General features: G+C 40.6%; 1 protein-coding gene across 1 annotated transcript in view; it reads right to left on the bottom strand.

The window, feature by feature from the left end:
- Itprid1 (ITPR interacting domain containing 1) overlaps positions 1–14585 on the bottom strand; it is a 123243-nt gene that overhangs the window by 8827 nt on the left and 99831 nt on the right. The window contains exons 11-12 of the mRNA XM_057788184.1: positions 9694–9776; positions 7632–8813 (exon numbers count right to left, since the gene is read on the bottom strand). Coding sequence (XP_057644167.1) covers positions 7632–8813; positions 9694–9776 — 1265 coding nt within the window. The remainder of the gene's footprint in view (positions 1–7631; positions 8814–9693; positions 9777–14585) is intronic.

A 14585-nucleotide genomic window follows, 5' to 3' on the forward strand; every position in this document is an offset into this window, starting at 1 on the left:
AGAATGACCACCCACTGTCATCCAGTTAAATTTCTTGCCTAAGTTTTGGGAGATATTTGATCGCACTGTGAACCCTGAATTTGCATTCATGTTAATTAAATAAAATCAACCTTAGGTCAAGAGGCAGAGTTAGCAACTAGTTGACAGAAAGTAATCATAGAGCATCAGAAGGCATTGGGAAGAAATAGAAAGATGCACTGGAAATAGTAGGTAGGGATTCCATTTCCAGTGGTGTGCCTTTTTTGGTTTGGCAAATGGGGAGGGGGACTTCTTTTCAGAGATGCTAGCAAGGAGAGAAGGTTAGCCAGGTGCTACTCAACCTCTCTGAGCTCGTAGGTTTTTCACCTCAGCCTTTGAATCTCAAGTCTTATTTATAAATACAACCATAGAGATTTAGTTAAAGCTACCTTTAGCAACAATGGCAGAGCCAGTACCTGTAGGAACAAGATTCCCACCAGGATGTGGCCTAAGTGGCCAGGCCACTGCCAGAGAAGCAGGCTGGTGACTGCAGAGTCACAGTTGCTGGCTGAAATGGCAGTAGGTTAAGGTGCACCCACTATACTGAAGGCAAAACAACAGCCAAGAAAGTTCATGGTTTCCAGAACACGCAGGCAGGTGTATGCATACACACACATACACACACACACACACACACACACACACACACACAGAGCCTTCTCTTGCCCTTATATGCATGTATTTAGAAATAACTACTTAATATTGGGATCTAGTACTTAGGGAAGAAGAACTATCTTTCAATCTCATCAAGCACTGGTTGCCTGTAGTTTTTCATCTAGGGGTAAGGCCTTCTTTAATTTTCCTCCATATATGCTAGAATGTAAAGAGTTGTCTTTGTGGTCTTGTACAGGCAGTTAGGCTGATGAGAATTCATGGGTGTAACATCTCTGTCATGTCTACACTGCCATACAGCAGACATTCTAGTCTCTGATTCTTAGAATCTTTTCACCTCCTCTTCCAGAAAGTTCCTGGAGCCTTAGAAGCAGGGATGTCCTTTCTGGTACCCCAAGGCTCACTTATTCTCTGCATTTTGATGAGCTGTAGATCTCTAGTAGACTCCATCTGCTACAGAAAGAAGCAAGAAACTTCTTGCTGAGTGCTGAGAACTGTGTTGGCAAGCACTTCCAGGAAGGGAGGTACAAAGGCACAGACTCCGGCCTTCCTTCATTACAGCAGTCACTAAAAGGGCTCACAGTTGTGAACAGTTGTGTTGTACAATCCAGAGGCGTCCTTCTTAAGGACCCAAGAGTCATTCCTTTGAAATAAAGCCAACTAGAAACTTCTGTGGAAGGATGGAATTGTGAGGGCTTTGGAGATGTAATTGAAATGAAAGGTCATGGAAACCACCATCCTGTGCCTTCATTTCTGGAAAGCTCAAGACTTTTTAAAAATCTTTATTCTCATAGTTACAAGGCCAAGATCATGGCAGTTTGGCGGTTACTGTTTCAACTAGAGTGAGTAAAATATAGTCAGCTTACAACCATATCTGGCCTTCTGGCATTCATACCCACTGGCCTTTCACCATTTTATACTGATTCACTGAGTCTCTGCTCTCCCCTCTATCTCATTCTTTCCTTAAAATGCCCACACCGCTCCTGCACAGATAAAAATGAAGTCCATCTCTTTCCCTGATTGTCAGGAGTTACTGAATTACATCTATTTCCATGACTTTTTTTGCTGTCCCCTGTGCATCTGTGAGTCACTGAGCCCAGTCTGTCTGAGGGACACTGCTCATTTGCTGATCTCCTGTCAGCCCTCCCTCTTGTTTTGCAATCTATATTGGGTTATTCTTTGTGTACACCTATGACCCAGAGCCCCAGGGATGCTGCTATCTGACTTTAAGTGCTATTAACACTGGTGGATCCCTTGCTGTCTCTATCAGACCCCCTTCCAGATCAGTAAGCAAAGCTTTTGGATACAGCTCACCCTCCTTTTCCCCTTTCCTCTTAACACAAGTCAAATGCTTTAAAGTAGCACTGTGTCTAACTGAAAAACTGCATCCCCTAAGCTTCCCTCCCAATTCTGATAGCCAAAGAAGGGGATTGTGGAGGATGTCAAGGGCTTTTGAGAAAGAATTAAAGGAGGAGGCATTTGACTGCTGGGTCATTAACTCCACCAACATCTGCCTCAGTTTCTGAAAAGTCAAGATGGGTTTTTATCTTTATCCTTAAAATCACGTGACCACGATCATGGCAATTTGGTGATTATTATTTCACCCAGACTCTTGAAAAATGGGGATACTATTCTAAGACTGATACTTTGATATGAAAACTCTACATCATTTTGTTTTGAGTTTATATATTTGTTTTGACTGATGTATTTAGCTTTTTCACGAGAGAACCCAAGCCAGCTGAGGGAAGTCTTTGACACATGCTGATGTTGGCAAGAATGCTTAGATATTGCCAAATTATGGCTCATAAAAAGTGAAATGATCTTAAAGTCCATGCAAGCATCTTTGGTAGGTAAGTGTTTAGACACAAACTCTGTAATGGCTGTGTCTGTAGTCAAAATGCTATTTGGATTTTTAATTCAAGTCACATGGTTGATCTTTTCCCAATATCTAACCAAGTCACTTCATAGAATGAAGGGTGACAGGACAGCATGAGGGGGCACCTGTCGCTCAGGAGGGAGCTGGTTCAGTGCTTCAAGTAAATTCAGGTAACTGCTTTCAGAGTTCAAGGGACAGCAAGGCCAGACCATGGCAGCACAGTGCTCAGGCAGACTGATGTCATTAACACTGGGCTTCAAGTTCAGCTCAATGTCTGGGGGTAACCCTTTGTGATTGGAAAATATGAATTGCAGGGCTTGGATTTGAGGAGACCTGAAAGCCGGTTTGTGATGTTAAGACTGTAGTGCCCTGGAAAATTCTAAAGTGCTGCCATCTCCTGGTAATTCAGAAATACACAGTTTAGCCCCAGAACTGGCAATAGCTCAACTAAATAAATAAATATCAGAAGAAAGGAAACTCCAGATGGTTTCAATGCAGAATTCTACCAGAACTTCCAAGAAGAGCTAATACCTTTACTCCTTAATGTATTTCACAATATAGAAACAGAGAAGTCATTGCCAAATTCCTTTTATGAAGCTACAGTTACCCTGATACCAAAACCACACAAAGACCCAACCAAGAAAGAGAATTACAGGTCTATCTCACTCATGAATATCGACGCAAAAATTCTCAATAAAATACTGGCAAACCGAATCCAAGAACACATTAGAAAAATTATCCATTATGATCAAGTAGGCTTCATCCCAGAGATGCAGGGCTGGTTCAACATACGCAAATCTATCAATGTAATCCACCATATAAATAAACTAAAAGAAAAAAACCGTATGATCATTTCATTAGATGCTGAAAAAGCATTCGACAAAATTCAACACCCCTTTGTAATAAAGGTCTTGGAGAGATTAGGGATACAAGGGGCATACCTAAATATAATAAAAGCTATTTACAGCAAGCCAACAGCTAACATTAAATTAAATGGAGAAAAACTCAAAGCCATACCACTAAAATCAGGAACACGACAAGGATGTCCACTCTCTCCATACCTCTTTAATATAGTGCTTGAAGTTCTAGCAATAGCAATAAGATAACATAAGGGGATCAAGGGGATTCGTATTGGAAAGGAAGAAGTTAAGCTTTCGTTATTTGCAGATGATATGATAGTATACATAAGCGACCCCAAAAACTCTACCAAAGAACTCCTACAGCTGATAAACACCTTTAGTAATGTGGCAGGATACAAGATCAACTCCAAAAAATCAGTTGCCTTCCTATACACTAAGGATAAGGAAGCAGAAAGGGAAATCAGAGAAGCATCACCTTTCACAATAGCCACAAATAGCATAAAATATCTTGGGGTAACTCTGACCAAGGAAGTGAAAGTTCTATTTGACAAGAACTTTAAGTCTTTTAAGAAAGAAATTGAAGAGGACACCAGAAAATGGAAGGATCTCCCTTGCTCTTGGATTGGGAAGATCAACATAGTAAAAATGGCAATTCTACCAAAAGCAATCTATAGATTCAATGCAATCCCCATCAAAATTCTTCACAGAGGAGATACTTTTTCAAACCAAAATTTTACCAAAAATTCTCTTACTTTCAACATCTACGTTGAATGCCTATTGCCATTTGACCGATAGCATCCATCTCCATCTGGGATCTTCACTTCACCCCTGGCCTAGTTTCTAGTTACTTCTGTCCTAATAGATTTTTTAACCCTAGGTATCCCACATTCAAGCCACATTTCCTGCAGAACCTTTTCCAGGTTTCACAGACCCAGCCAGGGTGATTCTCAGGCTCATTCACAGCGCATGTCGCCCCGTGCACTGATCTTCTTCACCGTTCTTCACATTTCTCGAGCAGCACGCTGCTCATGGGAGAAAGCAACCCCATGCTTACCTACATGTGTGTGCAAGCATGTGTGTGTGTGTGTATGTGTGCAAATAGACAAACATATGGAAGTGTATCTGAGCACGAGCTCACTGTTCCCATTGAATGAGTGTTTCTGATCCCTTAGATTTAAAGGAAGAAAAATACATGGCCATCTAATAAAACTCTGGAGAACATTCATTTCAGCCAAAGCAATGACTTTTGTGTCTTTGTGTTTTTTCTGTATAATTACAAATTCTTTTTTTTTTTTGGTTGGGTTATGTGTGTGTCTATGTTCATGTATGTGTAGATGTGTGTGTGTCAGAGGTTGACATCAAGTATCTTCCTCAATCATTCTTTGCCTTATTTGGGGGATAGACTCTCTAAATAAACCTAGAGCTCACCTATTCAGCTAGATGGGCTAGGCAGCAAGCTCCAGACTCTAGGAGGAGGAAGGATACAGTATTATGCGGCAAGGGCTAGGAAAGTATGGGTAGCAAAATTTACACTTGATCAACTGTTGCTAGATTGACACCTATATACAAGTCTGAGGATGATGATTATGACAATGAGTCACAAAACCTTTCTGTGCTGGAGTGCCAAATGAGTGACTGTATCTGGATGTCAAATTATTTCACACAGCTAGAAGTATGTATGTCTAAGGTCCCCTTCTGACAGAATTTGGGGAGGGAGACTCTGGTCCATATTTATGAAATATTTATGAATATTTATGAAATCTCCTGGCACTGGCCCAAGCTCAGTCTCTGTCCCTATCATAATCAGGAGCCTTAACCTTGAACCAACTATGGGTTCCTACACTTGAGTACTTTCTCCAGGTCTCATCAGCTTGATAGCAATTCTCAAACAAAATTTGATCTTCTAGTTTCTCAGTCTACTGGTAGCTGCTTATTATTTATCTTCTTAACATTGCCAAGAAATTATAGACATTGTTTTTAATTGATGGGAGTGATGTAATCAGAAAACAGATTTAGTATCCTACCATGGCATTATACTTGTCAAATTATATTGGATATGTCTCGAAGGACTCTTCTGAATTTTTGGCCATAATTTTGGTTGTATTTTTCTTGTCATTTTAAATAAAATGTAAGGCTGAATATTATTCAATTTATGCTTCTTTGTAAAATTTTTCTTTGAGGTGAGGTCTCATTATGTAGTCCCAACTGCTTGCTATGTATATTAGACTATCCTTGAACTTATAATGAACCTCCTGCCTTAATCTACTGGGTTATGGCATTATAGAAATGTGTCACCATACCTAAACTAGGATTTCATTTGGAAACTGGAATGTTTGTTTCTATGGTCTAGTAATTTATACAGGATTTCATATATACTCTTCTTTGGCTAACTTTCACATGACTTCACAGAAACTGAATGGTCAAGTGAACGCTTATGACTCCAGAGCTGTGGTTTTCAATCTTGACAACACTTACATTTTAGACTAAATAATTATATGATGTGGGGCTGTCCTGGGCATGTAGAGTAGCACGCTCAACAGTGTCTCTCATCTTTGCTCATTTGTTGCCAGTATCATTCGTTTCTCTTTCAGCTGTGACAAGTAAAGATGTCTCCAAAGATTGACAATGTCATCTACTGTAGAGCTAGGGTAGAAAATTATTCACAGTAGAAAAATAATTTCTTAAAGTACCTATAACCCCTAAATAAATGAGGACAGTGGTGATTTTTCTATTCTAGATTTTATTTTATTTGTTTTGGTACTGAAGATTGAAGGACCAGGAAATTCTACCACTGAGCTGTATACACAGCCCCATTCTTCAGAATTTGAAGCTGGCTGTTTTGACCACCAGGATCCCAGCCATGCATCAGTCTTTGCCCTTTTCTTCCACTGAGTAAGATACCCAGAGCTGATTACAATGCCTAAATGAAGTTTCTATGATTAGTACAACCTTTAATCTTGGCTCATTTTTAAGTATTCTAAATGTCTGGTGTCTTGCAATCTGAAAATTCATTTCTCAGTTTATGTTAGGCTTATGTAGAGTTCTCTATGTTAAAAGTCCATATGATAATTTACTCTATCTTTCACATAATCACTCATATACAAATTTAGATATTTTAAGGTTGGGTACATCTTTTTCTAAAAATTTGAGTTGAGATTTACCACTTAGTGGTTGGAAGGTGCTGAAACACTACCAGTTCTAGCTTCTTTGTTATTGTTTACAAAAGAGAGAGTGCTTGTGACACACAAGAAATCCAATAAATATTTATGGCATATGAGATATTGAAGATTAAATGACACAATATAAATTACACGTTTAGAAAAGACCTTTAGTATATTTTTGTGGAATTAAAAGGAACTATCGAGCACTGGACAATAGTACTCAGTAGTTCACAGTTTTTCTGTAATATCTCTGAACAGCCTCAATCCTGTATCATCAATGTCCTTTCCTCTTGTATGTAGAATTTCAGATGTGATAGTCTCAATATTTTATTTGAAAGTTAGACTGGAACTCCTAGATTATCCCCACCTTAAAAATACTGAAAAAGAGCATGAAAAGGACTCATTAAAGATAAGTTCGTTAATCAAGGGATAAGTACATTGGCATCTCTCAGCTTTTAGTAACCACAATACTCACATTTAAACCAGTTACCAAAGGTTGACCAGAAGTCACTCTACACAACATGAGAGGTTCGTGTAATACAATCAAAACAAAGCAGTAATACAAATTAATGATTGGACTCAAACTCCATCAACTAATATTACCTTGAGCTTTCTTGGTGTTAAATTTTGTGATGAATCTCTCATTATGTTGAGTGCTTTACAAACCTTTATTTCATCCCCAAACAATTTTGTGACAATGGAATGAATCAGGTATGTATATACATGCATGTATTCATTTCACGGTACCAGGAATTAAACCCAGGAGCTTAAGCAAGCATTCTACCACTGAGTTACATCAACAATATTCATCCTATAGTTTTATATGACATTTCTAGAGACACCAGATGTTCCAGGCAAGATTATATAGCCCACTGACTATATAATGTCTCAGCTAGACTGATTTGGAGATGAGACAGGTTCGTTTGTGTGATAGCCTTAAACATATGAGTTTATCTCATAGAGTATAAAAAGCATGGCTCACGTTTGCAAACAAGAGGTATGCCTAAGTTTTCTCTGCCACTAAGAAAGATGAATACCATCTCTGTAGTGTTAGTGGCCTGGTTGGTGGATCTACCTTCCCGCCTTTGTAGAGGAAACACTTACAGAACACAAGTCCCTCACAGTAGTGTCCTGAAGTATCTTCAGTGTCTTCATGAACTGGGATTCAGGATCTTCTGCATGTGAGTACAGGAAATGCCTGCAAAGAGAGGGTTCTGGGCCAGGGCTTTGCCTTCTCCCCTGGCAGTTGGGACAGTGATGACAGTAGACACAACAGTGGGCAGGTATGATGTGGCAGAGGTCTGTGGGGGAGGTGCTAGAAAAACCTGTGTCCAAAGAGATGGATTTGGTGAGGGGCCAGTGTCTACGATTTAAGGCCTTATATGAGGGACTTGACTTGCATTCATATGCACAAGTCTGAACAGCGACATCGTTGACCTGCTTTGCTTTTGTCTGCAGTCTCGGGTCTATGGTATTAACAGGGTCGCGGGGACTGTGTTCCAAAGCTGTTCCTTTGTAGCAGGTCCTCAAATCTGAAACACTATGAGCAGCTGACACCAGATTGTAGGACATCTGGGTTGTCACAGACCAAGAGCTGGCAGCATTTGAGTCAGTGGGAGCACCTCCAGGTGGCTTATCAAGGTGGGGAATTGACGTCTCAGAGTTTCGAACAAGGTCACCGCTCCAGGACATGGCTCCTCTGTGCTGCTGAGAGGGCTGCGTTAGCCTCTCTTGCACCACTGAACTATGCTTGCTGTCAGGGCAGACCTTGCTGCTGTCCTCTGTTCCTGGGATCTCAGAGTCCACATTATATAAATTGTCTGGAGTCTGATCCATCCCAGATGACCTTGGTGATTCAAAGTGATATCCTTGAATCAGCAATTTCCCAGTATCCTTATGCCTCAGATACCTATCTTCCTTTTCTGTGACAGGATTCACCATGATCCCCATTGTGTTGTCACATGTAGAAGTGACTACAGTTCCAACAAGACTCTCCTGGTAGTCTCCCACCATCATGGTCTTGGTGAGGGTCATGTCTGGGTTAACTATCTCTGGTTGCCCTTCCATGGCCTCAAGTTGAAGCTCTTCCTCCTCCACAGATGCTGAGACCTTTCTTTCCAAGATACTCCCATCATGACTTGAAAAAGATGAGCTCACCATGCTCTTGAATTTAGAGTCACTGGACTCTTGCTGACACTCATGACATGATGGTGGCCCATGACTCTGATCCCGTGGTTTGCTACCTTTACACTCAGTGGGACTATGGTTTCCTGGCAAGGAAGATACCTGCAGGAGAAACCGAAATGGGAACATTATATGCACCATTACCAGTGATACAGAAGTCATGAGCACAGGCTATCATCTTGAAATCATATTAGATTACTACTTCACTTGCCACCCCTTCCCTGTGATGCTCAGCTCATAATTTAGAAAAGTCAAAACAAAATAGAAAGGATAAGAAAGGGGAGAATCCTGGCACCTGGCCTACTGCGATTTTATCATTCTCTGTCCACTGAGGGAGTATATATATGTGTGTGTGTGTGTGTGTGTGTGTGTATGTGTGTATGTGTGTATGTGTGTGTGTGATGTAGGATTCCCCTCTGTATGCTGTGATTACCATTGATTAATAAAGAACTGCCTTGAGCCTATGGCAGGGCAGAACAGAACTAGGTGGGAAAAGCTAGGCTGAATGCTGGGAGAAAGAGGGCAGAGTCAGTGAGAAGCCATGCAACCATGCTGGAGACAGATGCTGGAACTTTACCTGGTAAGCCAGAGCCTCGATACACAGATTAATGGAGATAGGTTAATTTAAGATATGAGTTAGCCAGAAAGATGCTTAAGCTATTGGTCAAACAGTATTGCAAATAGTATGGTTTCTGTGTGATTATTTTGGGGCTGAGCAGCCTGGAACAAATAAGCAGCCTCCTGCTACAGAGGTGTGTGTGTGTATTCCACATATATGATATACACACACTCCATATAATATGTATGTATGTATGTATATGTATGTAATATATGGTGTGGACTTAAAAACTTTCTGTTTGTGATGAACACTTTAGACTCATCCTTCCAAGGTTCCTACAGGAGTGCAGATATGACTGGGGGTTGTTGATAGGAATGAAACATATACAATAAGCACTCAGTGTCCCACACTAGCCGCTCCTACCTGGAAGGGATGGGGCTCTGGCAGCTCCTCCAAAAATCCGCTGCTGTCTGACTGACAGCTGTTTGTTCTGTCCACTCGGGAGCCTTTGGGAAGAAAGAGTCAGGGAGCTTAGACAAGTGAAAACATGCTGTCCATCAGACCAAGAACGAGCCCTCTCTATTCCTGGCACTTCAGAGATCCTCTGTGGTCTGATCATGAAGGACTCAATAGGGGACTTCCAAGAACATTTTTTCTCAAGTGTCAAAAAGCTTGTGTAAAACTGCATCTATAGATTACCAGTACAAAAGTGAGGCATGAACCAGTGGAAGAACTTACTTCTTAAAATGTAATTCAATTGACTGTGAGCTGAATCTTTACAAAAGACAAAAAAAAAAATCCAAGTACATATGTCCCTAATGTCACATTAATAAAACTACAACGCATTCCTATGTAATATGTGTGCCCGTATATATTCCTTTTCCTTCGACTAAATTTTAGGTATGACCCCTCTTCTAACTTTTGCTGGACTCTAATTCTCAGACTAAACACCCACCACCACATGTAGACTGTGGCTTTTGTTACCATAAAATACTGGACAGGGCAGAGAAAGAACATTGGTGTGTGGACAGGATAAGATTTTCAGGCATCGTATGCACATGCTATGTTGTGTTATATTGGGCTGTTTTGTGCTATGTTGTATTGTGGTGTACTGTGTTATGTTGGGCTGTGTTGTGTTGTGCTATGTTTTATTGTGTTGTGCTATGTTATGTTGTGGTGTGCTATGTTGTGCTGTGGTATGCTGTGTTGTGTTAGGCTGTGTTGTGTTGTGTTATGTTTTGTTGTGTTGTGCTGTGCTGTGTTGTGTTGTGTTGTGCTGTGCTGTGCTGTGTTGGGGTTGAAAGAACATGTGCCTGGTAGCTAGTCAGTATACTAAAGATTAAACTATGGCATTTTGTTTTGAGGCAATGTCTCACATTGCAGGCTGGCCTCAAATTCACTGTGTAGCCAAGTCAGGGATGATCTTGAATTTTTCTACCTCTGAAACAATCAGATACTGGACAAAGCACTTGAAAAATGGTTCTTGTTATGTTTTAGGACAGCAGACAACTCATGAGAGCAAAAACTAAGCAGACTCAGTGGTGTGAGCTCCATGGTCACCCAGATCTCTGCCTCTACTTTACAGGCCTCGGTACAGGAACAGGAACTCTTAGAGAGGCTTGGAAGACACCTCTAATGAAGGAAGCAGAATTAAGACTCCAGCAAGACCGAGCCATCTAGAGTTTGCTAGGCATGATGAGAGAAAAGAAAAGTCCTGTGAAGGAAATGTTCTAGGGTCCCCCTGGAGCTATGCTCCAGCATAGGGGAGGACCTATCTGAAGGCACTGAAGGAAATGGGGCTCAACATCCACCCAAGAATAGGGCATGATTCCCACCTGCCATATTAGAAAACTTCATTAATTCACATAGCAGAGTGAAGGTCCTGACTCCCATGTGAGGAATAAGGAGCTCCCATGTGAGAATAAACATTGCTGTGGTTCCTCATATTGTCTTAAAAATAAGTCTCAAATGCATCAGAGTGTTTCCTGATAACTCAACTCTGCCCCAGGAGAAGCTTAAGAATAGTTTTTTGGAAAGCAGCAATACTTACCACATGCAAAATTAAATCTACACTGCTTAGCATCTCCTACAAGACACCAGACATGTGAAATGTTTGCTTACTCCTTCAGTGCACAGTTTCAAACTTAAGCTCACACAGATGGCCCTTATGAAACATAATGACTCACACAATGCAACAACAAAAAGGTAGGAATATGTGGGAACTATTTGTGGGTAAGATGATGGAGGGGGAGATAAGAGCTGGCAGGGAGAGCAATCAAAATGCATTATATACATAAAGGAAATTGTCACTGAAGAAATATAATTAACTATAAAAGAAGCAGGTGAATATGACCCAAACAGGGAGGGGGAAACCCAACAAATGGAAACCAATCAAGAATTGATGATGGTGTTACAATGATCAGACACTTATGACTATATGCCATATGGCCAAAAATCTAGGAGTATGGTGAAATGTTTTGAGTGCAGATATTGATGGTGTACATATGCATGTGCATTGTGTGTGTGTGTGTGTGTGTTTAAAAACCTGAATCAAATTGAAGATCAAAATTAAATTTTTAGGATAGTTTATAAATTGATAAGAATAAAAGCAACTTAAAGACTGCAATAAAAAATTAATGAAAAAAAAGACATAATTAGGGAGAGGATTCCAAATCGAATATGGAAAATAAGATTTTAAAGGGTGAAACTAAATCAGTGAACTGGGTATGCTAACAACTGGAAAACTCCAAAGAGCATGGAGACCACTTAACATGTTTGACAAAAAGAAATCCCTAGCACACAGACTATGAAGAAAACTGCAGCAAGGTACCTCAGAAACAAATGACCCAGCACTAGCAATGAAGAGAGAAAGTCTTCAAATCAACCCCACATCACATACACCATGAAAAAAGATGAAAACAGAAGGAGAATTGGCTTTCCACATAATCCAAGGAAAATAAAGATGAATAACTCCTTTTGAGGTCAGACAGTAAAGAGCCTGAAAGGAAGCATCAACTATTCAAAAACAGTTGAACTCCCTTTAAAAGATAATTGAAAAACGGGGCAAACCCAGTGGCTAAGTAGTTGCCTAACATTGTTAAATGCCTGAGTTTGATCCCCAGCTGTGTGTGAGGGGGAATTGACTGTGTAAACAAAACTGATAATAATATAGTGCGGGATAAAAAAACCTTATGAATCTATGAAAATATGAACTATTATAACATGAAGCAGATTATTTGGAAGGAATTTGTCAAGTAAATGCTTTTAAGTATAACATTCAATTTTTATGAAACATTAACCCCAGTAATAGAACATTTGCTTACTGACCATGGTTGAAAATAATTAATATTTATCATTTATTATGGGAAATTCAGTTTATAATACTTAATTTGTGTAATATATTTAAGACTTGATCTTCTTATAATCAAACTCAACTAGTATTAAAACTCGTCGGCTGGACACAGCCAACATGCAAGAAAACTGGGATGATTTTCAGGGTTAAGGGTTTTAGTGGAGATAGGGAGACTGGGAGTAGGAAGGGGGATGAGTTAACCGAGGGTAAGATGAAGAAACCTAATGAGCATCCACTGGTTTTCAAGCTAATTTAAAAATGTAACCTAAAGAAAAGGAGTTTGAACACAAGTGCCTCCATGGGTGGAAAATGCTGCTCCCAGAAGACATTGGTTCTTAAATGAAAATCTCAGTGCTGGGCATGGGATAGCTTTCTAGATGAGTTATTAGCTAGAGGTCCCAGAGTTAGCTCAATCAATGCAGGATACTACTACTGTTCTTGGTTGCTCACCACAACTAGATGGTAAGTCCCTATCCCTAAAGATACCACTCGCTTTGAATGTAGGACATACAGGAATCAACCAGTACTGACCAGGAAACTCTCTCTGATGGGTAGCTGACATAGAGCGAGAAGGTGCAATGCAGCTTGCTGAGAGAGAAGAAACATCTGGATCTTATCCAGATGTGGATCCCACATGCTTTGATATTGACCTGCCTGGGTAGATGTGCCCATTGGAGCAGTAGTGGCGTGATAGTTGGATGGCTAAACGCTATCTTTCTGATTGGATCTGAGCCCCACCCCACAGGAAGGATTTCATGCCTGATACTGTACACCAGATCAAAAAATCTATGACTAAGGGTCCTAGAGGGGAGACTTGTGAGCATCGTTTGGCTAAATGACGATGTTGTCAAATCGTTTTCTAATATTTATGTTTCTTCCTGCAGGTTTGTCTTTTCTTGGGTAACAGCGGATGCAGAGACACATAATTGGTCAAAGTGCCAAGTAAAGGTACAGTACAATACAATACAGTACCAGTGTTCAGCTGTGGATGAATCATCTGAATTAACCTCTCCCTGTACCCCACTCCCACAGTATCAAAGGCTCAAGGAACACCACAATAGAAGGAACAGAAAGAATGGAAGAGCTGGTAAGATGGGGAGGAGATCTGTGAAATGATAGTTTTTAGACCTGACATCCGTCATTGCTGCACACATCCAGCGCAGCAGTAGTTACCTGCAAAGAAGGAGATGAGGGTAGGGACTGGGGAGCATTGAAGGGAGGTAGTGGCAAATGAATGGGATCAAAATACATTGTATAAATGTATGGAATTTTCAAAGAATAAATAAAAATGTTATTTCAAGAAACTTCGTCAAGTCCTTTTGAAGTTAGGAAAAAAATAAACTATTTTGTAATTTATGCGAGAAGTAGATAATTATTTTAGTGTATCATTCCAAAAGCTTGGTGTAGGTTTTCTAGTATTCTTTTGCACATTGTCCTGACTACTTTACCTAAAGCCTGTCTACTCAGGAGGGGAGTGACAGACCGTTCTTGAGCACTTTCTACATGAACTTCCTATTCCAAGATACCCTATGTGCTTTAGGGCACCTGTCAGCCTGTGGTTTCTGCTCAGCCTGGGAGCTCCTGACAGCGGACATTCAGTAAACAGGACTAACTTCCACATTCTCCTTCCTCATCCCTGACGATAGCATTAAGAACAATACGTCCTTGGTAAGCGGTCTCAAGCCTTGGGGGAGGGTAAGCAAGACAGGACGTGGAGCCATTTGGTTGGGTGAAGGGTTTGAGCCATGTCTGTGAAAGACTCCCAGCACACCATTGTTATTCTCTTTCCCAGAGAACGCCTACAAGATTCTTTTTCTGTTCAGCAAGTCCGGTTTTATCCCATGCTTTTTCAGACCCAGGCCAGCTGGCCTTGGTGAGTTCCTGATAGAACATCCCCATTGTCTCAGTGTGTGGGTGCACCCCTCGCGGTCCTGAGTTCCTTGCTCGTGCTCTGTCTGCTGCT

This window comes from Chionomys nivalis, chromosome 1 (assembly GCF_950005125.1).
Source record: "Chionomys nivalis chromosome 1, mChiNiv1.1, whole genome shotgun sequence".
Taxonomy (NCBI): domain Eukaryota; kingdom Metazoa; phylum Chordata; class Mammalia; order Rodentia; family Cricetidae; genus Chionomys; species Chionomys nivalis.